General features: G+C 40.9%; 1 protein-coding gene across 1 annotated transcript in view; it reads left to right on the top strand.

The window, feature by feature from the left end:
- Positions 1–13,284, top strand: part of MYO5A (myosin VA) — a 67,367-nt gene extending 54,083 nt beyond the window's left edge. The window contains exons 32-39 of the mRNA XM_081337383.1: positions 1,225–1,371; positions 2,431–2,585; positions 3,193–3,282; positions 3,504–3,654; positions 4,707–4,989; positions 5,907–6,081; positions 7,431–7,511; positions 8,319–13,284. Of these exons, the coding sequence (XP_081193509.1) occupies positions 1,225–1,371; positions 2,431–2,585; positions 3,193–3,282; positions 3,504–3,654; positions 4,707–4,989; positions 5,907–6,081; positions 7,431–7,511; positions 8,319–8,471 (1,235 nt within the window). The 3' untranslated portion in view covers positions 8,472–13,284. The remainder of the gene's footprint in view (positions 1–1,224; positions 1,372–2,430; positions 2,586–3,192; positions 3,283–3,503; positions 3,655–4,706; positions 4,990–5,906; positions 6,082–7,430; positions 7,512–8,318) is intronic.
- Positions 13,285–13,381: the final 97 nt, after the last annotated feature.

Raw genomic sequence — 13,381 nt, 5'->3', positions numbered from 1 at the left:
GTGGGGAGCAAACCATCTCGCCGTGAGATGGGCAGCAAACAAATTTAATAAATAATAAAAATAAATAAAATAAACATTGGTGCAAGAGAAAAAGATGCTTTCCCCCAACTAATTAATCTTTGTAGAAGACCAGATGTTCTATTTTGCCACGTCAGGCAATTAATGAAACTGTTCCCCAGCTCTGCTCTTGGTTTGCTTCGCAACCCCGTCTGACTGTATTTCACCCTCCGCAAGGCACTTTCACAACGACACACCTGAGGGGGGAAAAGTGCTCTCTTAAAGATTACATTAGGGGAGTGGCTGAGATCACATCATTGCCTTCCCTTTGCCTCGCTAAATATAGCCCAGTGTGTTGACTGTGCCAGGGTATTTCAGCTCCTGAGTTCCTGAATTAAGCAAGGTATGCAGGCAGACCAGGAAAATGTCGGAGCTATGTAGAAACTCCGGATTCTAGAAGCTTTTCTGTCATAGATCTGCTGCCGGTTAACCTTAGCGGTTTTTCCAGTTGCTCTGTCTTATATGTATTGTCCTAGGCTGACACCAGGCCAGGTTAAGTTTCTAGCCGATCAGCATTCCAGAGTACATTTCTGATTTTAACTTTGCATTGTGAGGGCATTCCTTTACCTTTTCTTTTTTTAAAAAAGAAAAAATGACTCTTATATTTTTAAAGAGGATTCTATAGATTCATAGCCAAGTCTTTCTTTCTTTCTTTCTTTCTTTCTTTCTTTCTTTCTTTCTTTCTTTCTTTCTTTCTTTCTTTCTTTCTTTCTTTCTTTCCCTTCCTTCCTTCCTTCCTTCCTTCCTTCCTTCCTTTTCTTTCTCCTTCTCCTTCTCCTTCTCCTTCTTTTCTTTTTTTCTTTTCTTTTCTTTTCTTTTCTTTTCTTTTCTTTTCTTTTCTTTTCCTTTTCCTTTTTCTTTTTCTTTTTCTTTTCTTTCAATGCCCAACTTTGGCAACTTTAAGATCTGCGGACCTCAGCTCCCAGAATTCTCCAGCCAGCATTTTTAAGTTGAACTTTAAAAAGTTGACAAGGTTGGACACTCCTGTTGTAGAGCTTTTTGGGGTGGTTCATAACCAACATGTACTTTCTCAGGAACTAATTCTCCTAATGGATTATAGCTAATTCCTTAACTCTCAGGAAGATAACTCCACAGTTCAATGCCATCTTTCTGGATCAAATTTTGCTTTGGTTCACGTCCCATTCTCTCTCCTTTCCCTTAATTTAGTCGGCCACATGGAGAACATTTCACCTGGACAGATCATTGATGAGCCGATACATCCTGTGAATATTCCAAGGAAAGAAAAAGACTTCCAAGGAATGTTAGAATACAAGAAAGAAGATGAACCCAAACTCATTAAGAATCTTATTTTAGGTGAGAGGCCTTTCTGCTTATAAAATGCACCGAGTGGTGGTTTTGCAAATATACGTTCCTTTTGCCATTATGTACAATTTAATTGTTAGCCTACTGCACAGCATGATCCCTTTTGTCCTTCAATAGCATTATGCTCTTCTGTTCTACAATAAGCCCAGATATATTTTTTTTAAATTGGTGATTGCACAAAGGAAGACAAACTTGGAATAGAATCAGCAGCGTCCATTTAAAAAGAACAGAGAAGTATTAGTTCTTGGAAAGACTTGCAAAATTATTTTGCCTTTGAGAGTCTTGATTCCTTGAGACTGGCTGGACAAGTTCTTGGCAGCATTTTCAGAAGTGGTTTGCCATTGCTTCCCTCCTAGGGCTTAAGTGGCACTGGCTGAGTGCAGCGGTTGGCTTCATGCCTAAGGCAGGACAAGAACTCGTATTCTCCTAGTTGCCTTAAACCAGGGGTCCCCAACTCCCGGTCTGTGGACCGGTACTGGGCCACGGCATGCCAGTAATAAGGCTGCACAAACAGGCAAAGCCCCATCAGCAGGATGCAGGCAAGCACACAAAACCACGCCCCCTCCGGTCCGCGGAAAAACCTCTCTCCACGGAACCAGTCCCTGGTGCCCCAAAGGTTGGGGGCCTCTGCCTTAAACCACTTCTGACTCTCTGCATTTTATTACTGCATGTTAAGTACAGGGATACAATATATAGGGGGCACAATGGCTCAGAGCTTGTCAGTTTGAAAGCTGACAGACCAGGTTTGAGACCCAGGTGCCGCCTGATGGGATGAGCTCCCGTCACTCGCCCCAGCTCCTGCCCATCTAGCGGTTCGAAACACAGGTAGATAAATAGATGCCACTTCAGTGGGAAGGTAACAGTGTTCCGTGCACCTTTGGTTGGCCACATGACCCCAGAAATGTCTTTGGACAACTCTGGCTCCCTTGGCTAAGAAACGGAGATGAGCAGCGCCCCCTAGAATCGGGCATGACTGGGCAGGGGAAGCCTTTACCTTCAAACACAGAGATCTGTGAATTCCTGTGTTCCTCTTTGTGACTTCTCCCTCAGACCTGAAGCCTCGGGGAGTGGCAGTGAATCTCATCCCAGGGCTGCCAGCTTACATTTTGTTCATGTGTGTCCGCCACGCCGACTACCTGAACGATGATCAGAAAGTGAGGTCCTTGCTGACGTCTACGATTAACGGCATCAAAAAAAATTTGAAGGTCAGTTTACCGTTTCAGTTAAAATGTCAGTCCGGAGTTTATTAAAAAAATTAACAGCTGATGAGCTCGTCTTGAAAGCAAATGGCTTACACCACCACTCTGTTGTGAAAACATGACAGGCGTTTAAAGTATTTTTCCTGTTGGAATAATAAAAGACAACTAGCGCCATCTCCATCCGTGGCACAGATTCCACGATGCAGAAATTGATTCAAAGAGAGTCCCAGAGGTGCTTTTTAGAAAGGCAAGTGGACTTCTGTTTTTTCCTCGAAGACATTTCGCTCCTCGTCCAAGAAGATTCTTCAGTTCTGACTGAAATTTCTTGGATGAGAAGTGAAATATCTTCAAGGAAAAACAAAAGTCCAGTTAACTTTTGGAAAAAACAACAACAACAATACTTTTGGGACAACCATGACCTGGATGACTGAGAATCTCCATAGACAGTCAAAGACAGGCACGCAGAAATCTGTGCAGAATCTAATGCAATGTGGAAGCGCTGTACCTTTCAATTTAGCGAAAGAAATATTCCGTTATCAATAACCTTGCATTTTAATCCTCTTTTAATGCACATTGCCTTTTCATTATTATTGTTCGTATTTTTCGCTTTTAGAAAAGAGGCGATGACTTTGAAACGGTCTCCTTCTGGCTGTCCAATACGTGCCGATTTTTGCACTGTTTGAAGCAATATAGCGGCGAAGAAGTAAGTTTTCCATTTTGACTTATTTCCGTTGGTGAAAGCGCTTTGAACGTTTGAAGTGGGAGTGAGGCCTCATTCCGCTAGTAGGCTTGAAGAAAGTTAATCATACTGTTCTTCATCAAAAGGGTTTTTTAAAAAGTTGTTATCCTCCTCACCTGTTTGAATACGACAACATAAAATACATTAATACTAACTTGGCTTTTCTTTTTTCCTGTACCTGCCAGGGGTTTATGAAGCATAACACATCTCGTCAGAACGAACATTGCCTGACTAATTTCGACCTTGCTGAGTACAGACAAGTACTAAGTGACCTGGCCATCCAGATTTACCAGCAGCTCGTTCGGGTTTTGGAGAATATTTTGCAACCAATGATTGGTAAGGTGAAACTGAATGACACAAGAGAGAAACCATGGGGGGGGTGTTTCTCATTAAGAAAGTCATTTTCATCATTTGGATTTTCCTCTGATAATGTCCGTTGATATTACTGTGCAATGGAAGAATTTCGTTTTGTGTCAATTGTGTAAGCCGAGTTCAGAGTTACTTTGCCACATGCTTAGGGCCATTAAGCAAATGCAGCTATGGCTGTCTATAGCGACCACAGGCAGTCCTTGACTTACAACAGTTCATTTAATGACCGTTGCAAGTTACAACGGCACTGGGAAAAGCGACTTACGATCCTTTGCACACTTACGACCACTGCAGCATCTCCATAGTCATGTGATTCACATTCAGATGCTCGGAAACTGACTCACGTTTATGATGGTTGCAGTGTCCTGAGGTCGTGTGATCCCCTTTTGCAACCTCCTGACAAGCAGAGTCAATGGGGAAGCCAGATTGTTACTAACTTGACCGCTGCAGTGATTCATTTAACGACTGTGGTGGTAAAGGTGGTAAAATAGGGCAGAATTCACTTATGGGCTGTCTCACTTAACAGAAATTTTGGGCTTCACTGTGGTCATAAGTCAAGGACTACCTTTATTTATGATGTCTGTGTCCTGCTTGCAGGACCCGGCACATCTAGCTGTTGAAAGCTGGCCAAATGCCAAAGAGGTTTTTCAGCGGTAGCTAGTCTGGGCTGCGCTTTAGCAACTCTTCTTGAGGTGGCTGGTCCTACCTCAGGATGGTTTATCTCTTGCCGTTTGGTGAAGACTTGCCCGTTTCACGAGATTCTTCTTCTTTCTTTTTTTTTAATATGGCACTTTCAGATGTTTGCTTTCGTTTCGGCTTGGCTTACATTCCTGGGCCACAATTGTTTTCTCATTAACCGTGTTCTTACTTTCTTGCTCGAATAAGCAGCGCGGCTTGACATTTCAAAACACCCATCACCGTTTATTAGTGCTTCTTTTTCTTTTGTGTTTTTTGAAGTTTTTCTTTTCTTTTCAGAAAGAGTATCCCTCCGCTGAATTAATGAACCCTTTTTCCTCAAGTTTCAGGAATGCTGGAACACGAAACCATCCAAGGCGTGTCCGGGGTGAAGCCCACCGGCCTGCGCAAGAGAACCTCTAGCATTGCCGACGAAGGGACCTACACCTTGGACTCCATCATGCGTCAGCTGAACACCTTCCACTCCATCATGTGCCAGCACGGCATGGATCCTGAGCTGATCAAGCAGGTGGTCAAGCAGATGTTCTACATCATCGGGGCCGTGACCCTCAATAACCTCCTGCTGCGAAAAGACATGTGCTCCTGGAGCAAAGGAATGCAGATAAGGTGGGCCGATCTCTTTCCGTATTTTAAGTCCTTTGAGACACGCTGCTTGGCTGAGCAGGGCATTATTTTGAGTCAGCTGATTGTCTTGTGTTCTTAACGTGAAGTTCTTCCTGGGCTGGAGCACCTGTTAACCAAGCAGGCAGATCTCTAGCTGTGAAGGTCGGCCCCTGTATTTCTGTACACAGTAAATGAACGATGCACGAATGAATATTTCTGAAAGCATCCCCCAGATGAACAGTCACTAAACGGGGCAGTCGTTAAACGAAAGCTACCTGTAGTTTTTTTAAGTCTAATGTTACGCTCTAAATGGGATACCCTGCCAAATAGCTTCCTTTTCATGTGTGAATAATGACCACAACTGTTTACATTTAAATGCCACCTGACTCTTGGCTGTTCTTGTTGGTGACTTACAAATTGTTAGAAATTGGGGGGGGGGGAACCATAAAACCAAGGACAGGTCTGGCAGAGAAAGCACACAAATAGTCTATTGACTAGCCTATTATTTTTTTTAAAAAAAAAATCAGAATTCCTGAGCAGACTAGTATGTTTTTCTGTTTTTCGGAATCAAAACCGGGTTTTCCTCCGCTAACTATGAAAGAAGACAAATGAATGGGGGAAAAATCTTCCCTCTAGCAAACTTCACACTAAGTACCAGAAAGAGTAGGAATTAGGGAGTTTTCATTCCGTGTTTAGTCTTCTCAAGGTATCCTGAGCGTTCTTGTCCACAGCAAGGAGCTGCTGTTTCCCTCGTAACAAAACATTTTTGTTAATAATTAACAGAATACCTCTTGAAGGGCTAATTGAGCAAGAATGCCTGGAAAGAAAACGATTTCCACTTGTACAGACAGAGGGGAAAAAGTTGCTAAAGATTTTGATTTATTTATTTTTTTCTTTTTCAAAACACATCCAACCCGTAGGTACAACGTAAGCCAGCTGGAAGAATGGCTTCGTGACAAAAACCTGATGACCAGCGGTGCCAAGGAGACCCTGGAGCCGTTGATCCAGGCCGCTCAGCTGCTGCAAGTGAAGAAGAAGACCGATGAGGACGCCGGGGCCATCTGCTCCATGTGCCACGCGTTGACTACCGCACAGGTAACCCTTTTCCTGGAAAAGAGCAACAGAGGTGATCAGGGAACCAGAGGCTAAAATGTATGAAGAACGTTTGCAGGAATTGGGAAAGTCTTATCTAGTGAAAAGAAGGACCAGGGGTGACATGATAGCAGTCTTCCGATATCTCAGGGGCTTCCACAAAGAAGAGGGAGTCAAGCTATTCTCTAAAGCAGACATGTCAAACACAAGGTCCGGGGGCCGGATCCAGCCCGCGAAGTGGTTGTGGCCCGCGAAGCCATCCTGGAAACAGTGAGGGAACGGCCCCCACTGCCTTGGTCCTGGCCCAGAGACCCTCCTTCTGCCAGAGACCCTCAGATCTGTCCCACTCCTGCCCAGGCCCCCATAGGCACCCTTGATGCGAACGATGTAGAGCTGGCCACGCCCACCCAGTAGGCCATATGCACTCTGGCCACGCCCACCCTGGCCACGCCCCCCAAGGGCAACCGCAATGCTGATGCGTCCCTCAGTGAAATTGAGTTTGACACCCCTGCTCTAAAGCACCTGAAGACAGGAGAAGACGCGACAGAGGAAAACTGATCAGGGAGAGAAGCAACCTAGAATTAAGGAGAAATTTCCTGACAGTTAGAACAATTAATTGGTGGAACGGCTTGCCTCCAGAAATTGTGGCTACACCAACATTAGAGGTTTTTAAATGGACAACCATTTGTCAGAAATGGTATAGGCCAGGGTCTCCTGCTTGGACAGTGGGGGGGCGTTGGAGTAGAAGACCTCCAAGGTCTCCCTTCCAACTCCTGTTATTCTGTTATACCACCCTGGCTGAGTTGCCCGCACGATCTGCCTTTTGCCATTTTGCTCTTCCGCTGGAATTAGGGTTCACTGCTTGTTGAGATCAGCAGGAAGAGCCACATAAAAGTGCAAGGATAGAAAAGGAGCCAAATGTAGATGACATTAAAGAGAGACGTTAAAAAACAAAGGTCTGCATTTTGTTTTCAGGATTTGTTTCAGGGAGAAGGAACAGAAAGACACTCTTTTAGCGAGAAAGATTTCTTTTTAATCCTTTGGAACACGGAGCGTGATGTCCGTCTAGTACAATTTTGACCACTTGCATTCCAACCTTGCTATCCACTGAAAAAGGATGGACTGCTTGAAGAACTGAGCATAGCAACGATGATGGGTTTTTTTAAAAAAAAATCCCGCAAAGTGATTTAAGATTTCAGGCTGAATGCAGATTTTCTCTTAGTTAGGAGCGATCCTATTGCAATCGCATCACGGTTAACATCTCCTCGTGACTTAAATTTAAAACATTTGTTGGGGCAAATAGCAAGAATCTGCTAGCATTATCTTTTTTTTTCTCTCTCTCTCTCTTTTAGATTGTGAAAGTGTTGAACTTATATACTCCCGTTAATGAGTTTGAAGAAAGAGTGTCTGTGTCTTTTATCCGGACAATACAGGTAACACAACCAGAGGCAATTCACAAAAACATTGCTTTTCTTAAGCTTTCCTTTGTGCCTCAAAGGAATATTTAATACCTACCAGCATGCAGGGTAAATTCAGTGCAAATTTGCTTTTAAACAACATCTTGTCATTTGTTTTTTTTTGAGAAAAAAAAAAGAATAGATGATTATTATTATTATTATTATTATTATTATTATTATTATTATTATTATTATTATTATTATTATTATTATTATTATTATTATTATTATTATTATTATTATTATTATTATTATTGCTAAGCTTGTAAGCCGCCCTGAGTCTTCGGAGAAGGGCGGGATATAAATGGAATTAAAATTAAATTACAAAATTATTTAAAAAATGTATATAATTCAAACAGTCTTGGATAAAATGTTGAACCATGTACAGGTAGTCCTTGACTTTGGACCATAATTGAGCCCAACCTTTTTGTTGTTGAGTGGGACATTTGTTAAGTGAATTTGGCCCCAATTTTACGACCTTTCTTGCCCCAGTCATTAAGTGAATCACTTAATGTGATTTTGCCTGTCAGAAGGTTGCAAAGGGTGATCACATGACCGGGACACTACAACCGTCAAAATATGAATCCGTTGCCAAGCTGTTGAATTTTGATCACATGACCATGAGGATGTTGCAATGGTCGTAAGTGTAAAAAAAAAAGGTCATAATTCATTTTTCCCCCAGTGCTGTTGTCACTCCAAATGGTCACTAAGGGAGCCGTTGCTAAGTTGAGGACTACCTGTATTTAAATAAGACACTCATGTGATCTGTTCTTCTCTTTGCAGCTGCGTATGCGAGACAGGAAGGATACTCCCCAACTCTTAATGGATGCCAAGCATATTTTCCCTGTTACTTTCCCATTCAACCCGTCCTCTCTCGCACTAGAAACTATCCAGATTCCAGCAAGTTTGGGTCTAGGATTCATCTCTCGGGTCTGAACCAAGAATAGAGTTAAGCTGTTGACTATCAGCTTCTATTTATCGTCTCTAACGATGAAAACAAATTTGAGTCTAAAGCCATTGGGGCTTGGGGAGGAATAGAGTAAAAAAAACCTGGAAGGGAATTGTTTTATCTGCTCTAAACCGCATTGCAGAAAACTGGAATGCGTCATAATTATTTCACAACTGGAAGCTGATAGAAACCGTGCCCATTTGTACAAATTCACGCTCATCACGTGCAGAGGCCTACCTAATACTTTTTAAGGGTAGAAACCATGCACATTTGTATAAATTCACTCGTCCCGTGCCGAGGCCTACCTAAAGCTTTCAGGTTAAGGAAAAGATCAGTGCACACCTTAATGTTTCCCCCCCCCCCGCCCCCTCGGTTGGTTGCAAGCTCTTGTCTTATATTTGCATTGTAAACCCAAAACAATCTGTGACTGATAAATCGCGATTGGTTTCTTTTTCCTTTCCACGCTAAGATCAAAATTCTAATGTGCATCTGGTGGCAAAGAGCCAGCTGTGTGAAGAGGACTCTTCTCAGTTTTAGCGGCTCTGAGAATCCCTTCCTTTATTCCATATTTCACACGTACACTTTTTTTGTCTGTGTGGAAAACAGTCACCGATTGCAGATTGTTTCTGTGTCTCCACTGCGTGGAAAGGTGCCATTCCAGTGCAAAGGTGTGAGTGTGTTACCCCCAATCCATAATGTGTTTCTGATGCTCATGTTGATCAAGAAGCTAAAGCTGAGAATATGTTAAAGCTCCTTGTAAGACATTTCAGCATACTTAAGTCACACGTGATTAGCTAGTTAACAGGGACCAGCCAGGAGCTAACACCAAGTGTGATTTTCAGAAAAGGCTGGAAATATTTAGGGGTAGCTTCTGACTCATATATACATTATATATATTTCAAGGACCTGAAAATTTAATAGAGACAGGCAACATACAGTATCACTGATCAGGCGTTTTGCCTGTACAATCCATAAAAACCATAAAATAAATAGAAATAGTCATACTCTTAGAAAACGCCATTCATTAGGACAAGGTTAAATAAGTTGTTTGTTTTTTTTGGATAGGTTTCAACCTGAGAGATAATAGATCAAATTAATTGATTGCCTTCCTATTTATGTCAGTGTGACATAAAATAATGAACTAATGAAAAGTATTTTGGTTTACAGTCTGGTACAATAGAGCTGCTTATTTGTACTGTTTCAGAACCATATCAGAAATGTCGCGGTCTATGGTCTTCTTTTAAATGTACAATAATTTTTAAGGAGCAGAAATGCAAGTTTGTAAAATCGCCGCAACTTTAATAGTCCGGTCTTTTAATAAGATTTATGCCAGTGTCAAGAAACATATAAGTAGTAACAGGAAACAATAACTAAGCACAATCTTCAGAAACTGGAACCTGTTTTCTAAAGTCAAAGAACAACCCAGCGATACTATATTTTATATTTATTTATTGTTTTGGTGTATGTTGCTTTTCATTTTTTGTCTTATTTGCTGGATGTGTAATGAGAATGTGTAATATTTATTTTGTAGGTTGGGAAGGAATTTTTTTTTTATAGGGAAAGTGTTCATCTAAAATGCATCTCAGACATTTAATCTGGAGAAGAAGCTATTCCTCTGCTATTAGTACCGCTCCCAATCTTATGATTTTCTTAAAAGCTTGCTAAATATTCATTTTTTAAAAAAATTAATGCAATCCCTGACATGGACCCACTTTATTTTTTAAAAAGGAAATATTCATTTTCTGTTTCCATGGAAACATTTCATTTAGACACATTATGAATATAATCTATGTAAAAGATTTTGCCGAAGTCTCTCAGGCTGCAGATAGAATACTTGTCATGATTTTCCCCACTGTAAAACTGACATTTTGAAATATTTGTGGACCCTCACTTAAAGTTCTCCGGGCCCCCTTTTTTAAAAAAATAAAATAAAATAAAAACAGGTACGGTCAGTGATGATGAGATATACAAAAGAAGATGTTACATATCCTGAAACTGCCGTCTGCAGTATTTTAATGTATCCTAACAGTTATGTTTATTTTCAAACATATCTCTGCTGTAAATGCACATTATTAAAAAAAGGTCTAGTAACGGACTTAATTTCTCTGTGCACCAAAAAGATGCTGTCACTTGAAACAGGGTTAAATAGGTTTTCATGTGCAAAAGAGATGTGACTGACAGGGACACTGTTGAGGTAAATAAAAGACAACCCCTCCCCATTCTTTTTCTTTTGTTTTCTTGTGGGAAGGGAAGCATATGCTCTTTAATTGATTTTTTTTTAAAAAAATATTCAGGTACTCAAGTATTGCCTTTAATATATGTTCTTTATTTATGATACATTAAGAGGTCTTTACTTGAAAATGTGCATTTTCTTTTATAGCTGGCACTACGTTTAACAAAAACAACTCAGAGGATGTGCTCCTCCTAGGATTACTTTTAAAATGCTCTATTAAAAGGTCAACTTCCTCTGTGGCTCTAGCCCAGGGGTCTTCAAACTTGGCCCTTTTATGACTTGTGGACTTCCAACTCCCAGAATTCCTCAGCCAGCGTGCCGGACTGAGGAATTCTGTGAGTTGAAGTCCACAAGTCATAAAAGGGCCAGGTTTGAAGACCCCTGCTCTAGCCAGTTGGGAGTTTTGTTACTACAAAGGGGCTGAAAGTTGAGGTCCTAGAGTGGCTATTTGTGCCCCTTTGGCTGCCTAAATTATCTGAACCTTATTCTCATAATCTCCCAGCCACAGGTGTAAATTAGTCAATTTCCCGTTTGTGTGGTTTCTCTGTGTGCGGGGTGTGCGCTGTGCAATCAAACAATAGGTGGCCAAAACACTCTTCTCAGAGAAGGTGAAAATATAAAACAATATAGAGTTTTAATCAGTCATCTTTAGGGCAACAATGGAGCACCCGAATGAAACTCAAATGTTTCAGAGACACTTGAATCTGCTTTGCTGAACTTGTGACACCTTCTGGCGTTGGCGGTTTTACGTCCATCCTCCCAGTGAAATTTGCCACACTGGTTGTGGATTGTGAGAGCTCATGTTCAGAATCTTAGATGGCAAAGGACACTACTTTTCAACTCTCACTGGATTCTTAGCATCCTGTATAAACAGGCGTGTCCAACCTTGGTAGCTTTAAGACTTCTGGACTTCAACTCCCAGAATTCCCTAGCCACCCTGGCTAGGGAATTCTGGGAATTGAAATCCACAGGCCTTGTTGCCAGGATTGGAAACACCCCCCCCCCCGCTGCATAATGAAAAAGGCTGTAAGAGAAATTATATAAGGAGACAGCATTACTTTTAAAATCTAGCAGTCCAATTATTATTTCCCCTGCCCCAGCCAATATATCTTTCTACTGAGTCTCTAGAAATACTGGAATCCTGCCTTTTCATTTCAACTAAGTAATTTCCCCCCCCCCCCAAGAATTTGACAATTCTAGAAGCGGTGACAATGATATTGTTTAGATATATGTGTTTTTTTTAATTTTTCATTTTGTTTGTATAAAAGCCTTATTGTATCTCGTTTACTAATAAGAGTGATGGATGCCTGTCGGCATTATCCTCCTGCTGAGTAATCTGATTAATGTTTCTTTCTGTCACATTAAAACCGAAGGCTGCTTTCCATGTTTTAAAGGAGTTCCGAGTTCTAACTGTGCTCCGTAATTCATCCAATGTTTTACATATCAGTATTTTACATGCACTATTTATGGGTCTAATATTTTACGGTTACGTGCTAGAAAAGCAGCCGTTTTTAAGTTAGAATTTGTAGCATCTTAACACAATTTCGAGTTTTGCTTATTTCCCCCCCCCTTTAAAATATCATGTTGTTTTAATGTGGAAGTGTTGCCATCTCTTTTATTTTAACTGATATTCTATAATTTCTCTCCTTCCCAAGTGTGCTGAAATGTATATAGACCCAAAATATTCCTCCAATATTACCTCATTAGGTTTCAGATAGTTTTTTGGCTTTTCTTCCAACGTTCTCTGCTCCTATAAATATAATCTTGCGCCCCGTGATTGGAAGAATATTTTTCTTGCTTAAGTCTGGAACAATTTTGTTTTATGGAACGTGCAATTGTGCGATCCTGGGCATCCTTTTAAAGCCCCTAAGAAAAGTTGCAGGTAAGGATTAAATCCACTGTATTCAAAACACACCTGCTTTGATGATACAGCTCCTTTCTTGCTTGTGCTGGATCTGTTTGTTTTCAGTGCCCACCCCCAGAATATCCTAAGAGGGCTGGGGGCATTGATTTGTCTGCTTCCACGTGTACGAAGCTTTGCGCATCAGACATCAGTCACAATAAATTTGCACTATTCACAATAGGTCTTTCCTGCTGGTACAAATATGTCTGCTTTTGTGGGGCAGATTGTCCCAGGACATCCAGTCTCACTCACAGCAGCCTTTAGCAAAATAAACCATTTCAGGTCTACACGTGGATACAGTTATTATTCTTGATCCCAATAATACTTTTTTCTCAAAGCAAACACTCTTCGGTTAATTTGCTATCTCAAACCATTGTATCTTTTTTTTGCTTTTGAGACTTTTCAAAACTGGACACATTTCAACTGGTTTTTTGTTTTTTTAAATGGCTTGATCATTGTACTTTTAAACTTGCAATTCCTCTTGAAGCAAAAACAACAGGGTTTGAGGTCTTTTACCCACTAGGCGTAGATAGAAACCAAAATGTTAATCCGAATGACTTAAGCTTGGAATTGTCATGGCGTCTTGACATAATTAATAAATGTATGCTTCGTAAATGCTGTACCTTAGAAGAAATGTCCAAATAAAAGGAAACGCTAAAAAGTCTTACATTTTTCAGTCTCTTGTCTTGACGGGATGAATTCAGTCATAACGTTCAACATATTTCAGTACCTATCCGTGAACTTGGGCCTAATAAATGACT

This window comes from Vipera berus, assembly GCF_964194415.1.
Source record: "Vipera berus genome assembly, chromosome: 12".
Classification (NCBI taxonomy): Eukaryota; Metazoa; Chordata; class Lepidosauria; order Squamata; family Viperidae; genus Vipera; species Vipera berus.
The sequence above is the reverse complement of the archived record's forward strand: the minus strand, read 5'-3'. Positions and strand labels throughout refer to the sequence as shown.